Source organism: Olea europaea, unplaced genomic scaffold, assembly GCF_002742605.1.
Source record: "Olea europaea var. sylvestris unplaced genomic scaffold, O_europaea_v1 scaffold3484, whole genome shotgun sequence".
In the NCBI taxonomy this organism is placed as follows: Eukaryota; Viridiplantae; Streptophyta; class Magnoliopsida; order Lamiales; family Oleaceae; genus Olea; species Olea europaea.
This window is the reverse complement of record NW_019253943.1, coordinates 6400-14756: the sequence shown is the minus strand read 5'-3', so window position 1 is coordinate 14756 and position 8357 is coordinate 6400. Positions and strand designations below refer to the sequence as shown.

The window sequence follows — 8357 nt, the reverse complement described above, 5'->3', positions numbered from 1 at the left end:
TCCATAACAACAAGATTCGATTTCTCAGAGGTGGCTTTGAAGATTCGCGATGAATCAGAAGTGAATGAGTGATGAGAGGTGGGTTTTGTGTATCAATCAGGATATAAATAAGTATTTCATATGGTTAGTTGGCGGGTCTATTAGAAATTGCACGCGGTGTGATTTCTTTGGCGAATTAAGTCGCAGGGCCCACTGCTTTTTCCTTGCAGTTTCCTTTTTAAATGTTATATTGTTCAACACGCCGAAACGAAAATTCTTTTAGGCTTTGTATTTTGGTTGAAACTTCAATCTCATTGATCAAAATCTTCTAGAATTGAGTTTTCAAAGAATACATCGGAGCATTTTGGTTGATAATTGTGCGGGGTTAAAAATTATTCTATTTTCGTGTAATTTTCTTTTTTGCTTTAAGCGTATTTGGATAAGTGCAAAAAGAATTAAAAATTATTTTTATTTTATGTACATTTGTATGCTTTCACCTTGCATGGAGTCATCATCACCTCCAAGTGGTTCGAGCTTAGCTTGGCGCTTCAAAGGCCTAGGTGACGTTCTAAAGACCTCTCGTCCGAACATTTGATGAAAATTTGTTGTTCAAAACAATAAACATGCGTGTAATGGAATGAACGAGATTGGAACAAAAAAGTGAACTGGTGGCAGTCAATTAAGCCCATGCGACCGCATGGCCTATTACCGAAACTGCAGGCCCTGTGCTGGCTAAACCATGCGGTCGAATGGTAGTTAAATCCAACCGTAAGATAATTTTTTCGGCGATTTTTCGGTTGGTTTTTTGGTGGCTTTTCATTTGTTTTGGCACCACTTCGTATAGCCTCGTTTTGTGAATATATATAGGGGGTTTTTGATCATAAGACTTTAATGGAAAAACACTTGAATATATTATGATCATGCTCTTAATTTCACAATAGAAGACTAAATGCTTCTTCTTCCATATTCAATTCCCCTGTGTTCTTCAAGTTCGGGTGGAGAAATGCTCATGCTTTTGTGTTTCTCTACATCAAGGCTTCATTAATCCTACAAACTGCTTGCCGCGAGACCCTTTAAGTACCAAAATTGTTATTGAGAGGGGGCAAATATCGTTTGAGGACAACGATATAATGTCGTATTTAAACATTCATTTTTATCATTTTTTTATTCATCTTCATCTTCTTGATATTATCTATCTTGGTTCTTCTCCATTTCCCCGATTGATGTAAATTTCCCAACAAACTCAAACGATATTTTGATGGAGAATGAAACTTCTATGACGACAATCAAGTGGATGGATCGAGACTTTGTTGATGGCACTAACTTCAAGAGATGGTTCGATTTGTAGAAAGACATGAATCCAGATTCTCATATATGAATTTAGTAAATTATCATTTCGCCTCTCCAAATTCGGTAAGTCAAAATTGCATTTCAATTTCAAGCATGCATGCGACATGTTTTGTGAATATAATATATGCACAACAGCAGTATTATAACAATCTTAAGATGAAGTGTGGTGTATCTTATGTATTATTTGTCATATAGAATTTGGATAATTTTTATTATCACATATAATAATGAAGTTACTAGAATTTTACATGCAAATCAGAGAAGGAGAACACTGTATATTCATCTTTTTCAATCTGAAATGCAGACCGTCATGTTCTTTTGTGACAAATAACTGCCTCAAATTTTGTTTGCGGTTTTATATTTGCTTGATTTGCCGCCAATGGAAAGGAAACCATTTGATTTGCACTACTTTATGGGAAATTGTTTATTAGATATAAACCATGAGAATTTGATTATGCATTAATTAATAGTTGCATGTGCGAAATCTGGAAAAGGCCAAAACAACAGCCAATTTTTATTTATATTTATATTTATTATTTATTATTTATTATTATTATTATTATTATTATTATTATTATTATTATTATTATTATTATTATTATTATTATTATTATTATTATTATTATTATTATTATTATTATTATTATTATTATTATTATTATTATTATTATTATTATTATTATTATTATTATTATTATTATTATTATTATTATTATTATTATTATTATTATTATTATTATTATTATTATTATTATTATTATTATTATTTGGTTCTATGGTGCATTTCACTTATATAACATTGATTGATATAATTTGTCTGAAAATGTTTGTTCATACCCGTTGGAAATGGGAATTAAATATAAATAAATGTTTCTCTTTATTAATCCATATGTTTTACACGGATGTACTTACATAAAAAACGTGGTATTGAGAGGAATAATCGGTGTTCCTTAAGATTGTTTATCCATGTTGGATTTGATGTCTAATTCGATGACGGAAATTATTTGCCATGAAAATAATTTCTATTGGAAAGCCTTAATTATCTATTTTGCATCTCTATTGGTTGAAAATTGTATTACTTTATGAAGAAAATATAAAAATTATTATTCATATGAGGAGGCATGTTTGGGGTTCGCCATATTGTTGGATGTAGTTTTATATCTTGATTGAAATTATATTAACTTTGGTTAATGATAATAGCCTCAATTAATTTGATGAAATTAATTGAGATGATCTATGCAATATTATATTTGCATAAGGAATGACAAATTGTGTTCTAGTGGAAATTGCTTGCAAAATTATTAAGACGTGGAAATACTTTGTAGAGCACAAACTGTGCCTAAAGTTGGACATTCATTCAAATTTGGAAAAGTTTGAATGTGGTAAATAAGTTGGTTGAATTTTCATATTTGGTTGAATTGATTGCTTCAATTAATTTGCCTAAATTAATTCTATCCAATTAAGTGAGATTGCATATGAACGCGACAAAATGTGATTTTGTCCAAATATAAATAAGGTGCTTATCATATAAGGTGATATGATGCTATCTTGTGAAGGTCACGAAAGTGATAAATTGCATACTATTGGAGACTAATATGTTTAGTCTTGTTCGTTGTTGAATCGGACTTTAGTCGAGGAATCAATTGAGTTCGTTTGTGCTTGAAAGGCATTAACAGTCTATGAGATGACCTTGTTCAGATATGTGATCAAATTGAAGATAGTCGATTTGAAGTATACCGTGACTTAACAACCACTATCAGAAAGTACTGAAACTTTCACGAACTTTATCACAAGTGATAAATGAATTGAACTATAAAAGAATTGATGAACTCTAAATATAATCCCAAATGTGGGGGCTATTATGTTGATAAGCTCTAAAATAATCCAAAATGTGGGGGTTAACATTAAATGCTAGTGAGCTTATATGAGAAGTTTAAAATTTGTGGATGCGATACTAATATATTGCATAAGAATTCATAATTAAGGAATTGTAGGGGTAATTTAATATAAAAGTTAAAGTTCCATAAGCCTTTTAATCATAGAAATATATCTATGAAAGAAAAAATGTGAAAAACCCTTATATATAATTATAAGGATGGATACACTAAGTCTAAGGTGGATAAATTGAGTGAAAGCCGATTATGACGTTTGCAAAACAATTTGAATATTTAAAGAGTATTCATGCTATTTAAAATCATTGTAATGACTCAATGATGAGAAGTGAATACCCACGAATGAAATCCACAAAAGTAATTGATTAAGTTTAATGATTTAACAAAAATATTTCAACTGTGTTTAAAATCTATAAAGCTTTAAATAAAGCGAGTGAGAAGCATGTGGCTTCATAAAAGATCTCTTGACAGTAACAAGTTGTATCTATCCAATGAATCGTTGGCTAGCTATGTTTGATAAGATACTAAGTCACATATAATGGAAGTCTAAACATATAAGTTTTAGATGTAACTTGATAAGAAAATTATTAAAGATGGAATAATTTTCATAACGACATAGCGGATACTTTTAAACCACTAAATAGAGTTTTAGTGGCATCTACTTCGACTAGGATGGGGTTGAAACTCCTAAACTATAAAGGTCCACCAATGACGGCAACCCTACCCGTCCTTACTCAATTGGTAATCAACGAGTTTAAAGGGTAACAACAAGTCATTCGATATGTGGATAGTTTCAGCATTATAAAAATTCGCAATAATCCTATCCTAAATTGAAATAATGTTGGTTGTTACTAAATGAGGGTTGATCTTTAAGCTCTTAATGAATTTCAGTACTAAAATACAAGAATTTCTAAAAGGAACAAAGGTACTGGAAGAACTTCACCTAAACAAACTTCGAGGTGGTACCGCCTCAATAGAGAGTTAGAGTTTTTCTCTTAAAAGTTTGTTGAAAATGATAAGCGCAAGACCATACGAGCATTAAGCGAGATTGAGGAACTTGAGAACATGTAATGCTCGTGTGTGTGTGTGTGTGTCCTTATCAGTATTGTCACATGGAATAACTGGTTCAAAACTTCACGCTACCTTTGATTCCGACTTTACTTTGTTTGGATTACATTATGGTTAGATTCAAATCGAAAGATATATAATCCTGAAACATGAGTTTTGTATATTTTGAATATGAGAGTTTATTGAATTTTGAACAAGTAGAGGATTGATGAAAATTTGTTGTTCAAAACAATAAACATGTGTGGAATGAAATGGACGAGATTGGAACAAAAAAGTGGATCGGTGGCAACCAATTAAGCCCATGCGACCGCGTGGCCTATTACCAAAACTGCAGGCCCTTTGTTGACATGAACCATGCGACCGCATGGTGTTAAACCATGCGATCGCATGGTAGTTAAATCCGACCGTTAGATCATTTTTTCGACGATTTTTCGATTGGTTTTTCGGCGGCTTTTCATTTATTTTGGCACCACTTCGTATGACCTCGTTTCGTGACTATATATAGGTGGTTTTTGATCATAAGATTTTAATGGAAAAACACTTGAATATATTATGATCATTCCGTTAATTCCACAATAGAAGGACAAATGCTTCTTCTTCCATATTCAATTCTCCTTATGTTCTTCAAGTTCGGATGGAGAAATGCTTGTGCTTTTGTATTTCTCTACATCAAGGCTTTATTAATCCTACAAACTATTTGCCGCGGACCCTTTAAGCACCGAAATTGTTATCGGGAGGGGGTAAATATCGTTTGAGGACAACGATATAATGTTGTGTTTAAGCCTTCATTTTAATCATATTTTTTTTATTCATCTTCATCTTCTTGATATTATCTATCTTACTTCTTCTCCATTTCCCTGATTGATGTAAATTTTCCAACATCTTAAGAGGCTCAGATATCTAGATAAGAAGCATGCAAGTTGACAAACATGGGATAGCGTATTCTTCTACAAATATCTAATGGTAAACAATGGTCATCAACTAAGCTCCTTAAATAGACATGTATTAGGCAATATAATCTTGTGTCACTAACTTCATGGGGAGAGATGAATGACCGAATAGGACGAGGCAAGAAGGACAGCTGCCAATGTAAGTGTGTATGCACATAAATATAGTTATTAAAATCGGATCGAATCGGGAACCGTCGAACCGGATTGTGGTCCGATCCGAGTTTATTAGTTAGGCTACGTTTGGTACCCATTTTTTTAAAATGCAATTTTCTCTCTCTTTTCTTTTCAACTACACATTCTTTATTAAAATAATATTACACGTAAATCAATTTTTTTCTTATTTTTTAACCACACATTTTTCATTAATTTATTATTCTAAGATGCATTTGTAAATAAAAATGGGTTTCAAATACCCTCTTAGTCAAATAAACAAATGAACCGGTCAAGAACCGGTTGAACCACTCAAAATCCACCCGAACCGAATGAGTTTAAGAGGTATCAGATCTGGTTCACACATTGAACCGGCTGGTCACCAAAGTAAATCGTATTTTTTTTTTTAATCAAATTGCAAAGAAGCTATTTCGAACCCTGGTCTTTTCCTTGGAATGTACCATTTTGGAGTACGCCCACCTTTAGTCCATAATGTGTATCAAATATATATATTTCAATTTACAAAATACAATGTGAAATTCATTTTTTCCAATTTGAAAATTGGATGATTCGAACCTTGGTTTCCTACATGAGAATTTAGGTCCCCATCTAGGAAGCTGGTGAAACTACTTGTAGCATGCAAGCCATTTATATATCTAGAATTAGCTTTTTTTTTTTTCTAAATATATTTTAATTAAAATTATGATCTAACATTGACCCACTGCTTCAACCACCAATCCGATGACTTTTTCGGGTCGACCATCGGATCGAGTCTAATAACTATGACATGAAGTGTCTCATATCTTATTGATTGTTCATTTTTGGTAAGTGACAGGAAGAAGGTCGAAATGCTTCCTAACCAATTTGCACTCTATAAATATACCCTCATAAATACTTCAAGCTAGATACACCCTGTAAAAATTATGTCAATTTGTCTTCTCGGACTACAATCATTTCACCAACTCCTAATGCGAAGGAGTTGATAGATATGATATGGGGCTTTACTGATTTTGAGGTCGGAGACATTTTTGTTGTTCACATAGTGGTTTGATTTTAGTCTTAAATTTAAAATTATTTACTTTGAGAATATGACCATTTATTTCCAGCTCCATGACAAGAGCCAACATGGACTTAACAAATAGTTTGGTCCATTTCCTTGGATTTTGTCGGGGGAAAATACATAACTACAATATTTAAGTATATGGTTTCCCATTTAACAAACTTTAAAAAATATTTCAAAAATCAGGTAATAAATTACAGTAATATATTACATATATTTATAACATATTATTATGTATAAAATTTAGGAAAACCAATTCCACCAAATTCTCCCACTTCACGAATTCTCTCTCTTTACAAATGTCCCAATCCACCATACCCACTCCCATCAACCATAATTCCGTGTTGATAAGAGGTTAGAGGAGGGATTTCAGTGCTGTGGATCTTTGGGCGGCAACGGTGGAGATAGTGTTGAAGGTGAGGACTGAATGGAAGAACGGAAGACCCAATCTTAATCGTTTTGCCATTGTCATTGCTCAAAATCTAGGGTTTTAATTTCTTTCGTTTTCCCGTATACCATTTTTCTTTCTTTAGCTATAGAGTGAGAGAGACAAATTGTGACTGTCGACCTTGCCGAAGGGATTTTTCGATAAGTGTGATGACCGTGCCTTTTTTGGATAAGAAGTAAGCGATGCAAATCCAATGACTCCGCCACCGCAAACCTCTACTTGTTAAGGTGAATTTGGGGTGTAATGAGAGATGATGCGGACAAGGAGCAACAAATTGAAACTAATTTGGGAGATAATTTGTGAAATTGCTGTGGGAATTGAAAATGAGCCAAACGGTGAAGCTATGGTGACGTTGTAATTAGCATTTTACCGGGTTGTTGGTTTTAGCAATGGAGCACATGAACTGTGTAGTCACTCCTTTCTCTCTCTTTTTTTTCTTCCTTTCCCATTTTTGTTCTCTATTCTCTGCTACCCATTCTGAGCCTGTACCAAATGGACGAAATGGTTCTAAGTGGATGCTGCATATTAGAGCACTAACTCCAATTTTGCCAAGGAAGCCCCTCATTTTCTATTCTATAAAACATTTGGTCAATAACTTTCAATAATAAATAAGTAAATCCTCAAATTTCTATCTTATGGTAAAGGATTAGCAAGTGATACTCTAAACTTAAAATGGAAGGGAATTGTGTGATGTATGACTAATAGAAATAGTATGATTTTTGACAAGGAAAATTAGTGAACATCATTGATTAATTGTATAATTTGTAATTAATAAATATGATCATGTTTATCGTAATAAATAATTATGTGATTATTATGTCTTAAATTTGATCTTTATATGATTAGGTATCTTATAACATTAGATATTTGTAACTAGGTATGTGTAATTTGTTATTATTTGTAATCAAGTTTGTGTAAGTTATTATGTTTGTGACTAGATATGTGTAAACTATTATTGCTTGTGATCAATGTTGTTTTCAGTGTGACTGTCTGTAATCAGGTTTATCTTAACTTTGATTGTATGTGACCAGGTATTTTTTAAATGTGCTGCCTGTGACCAGGTTTATCTTAACTTTGATTGTATGTGACCTAGTAATTCTTAAATGTGATTGTCCGTGACTTGATCTTTCTTATATATAGCTATTTATGATATGATCTATCTTAACTTTGACTATATGTGACAGCGTCTTCTTGACGATGACTGTATGTAACTATGCTTGTGTTAACATTGTTTTGTGATATGAAATATGGACAATGACTTTTGTGTGACCAATTTTTTTGTTAATTGCAACTACTTGTGACCTTCTATGTAATTACAATGACTCTCTGTAATCAAGTTTTTGTTATTTTTAATTATCCGTGACAAAGTATTTTTTTCATCGTGAATGTTCGTGACTTGTAATACGTTCATCATTATATGTTATCTGACTATGACCAATAGTTCTTTGATTGCAATTTAT

General features: G+C 32.3%; 1 protein-coding gene across 1 annotated transcript in view; it reads right to left on the bottom strand.

Moving 5' to 3' along the window:
* Positions 1-7462, bottom strand: part of LOC111386245 (GSH-induced LITAF domain protein-like) — an 8063-nt gene extending 601 nt beyond the window's left edge. Inside the window, exon 1 of the mRNA XM_023010702.1 lies at positions 7268-7462. Within this exon, the coding sequence (XP_022866470.1) occupies positions 7268-7462 (195 nt within the window). The remainder of the gene's footprint in view (positions 1-7267) is intronic.
* Between the last annotated feature and the right edge of the window lie 895 nt (positions 7463-8357).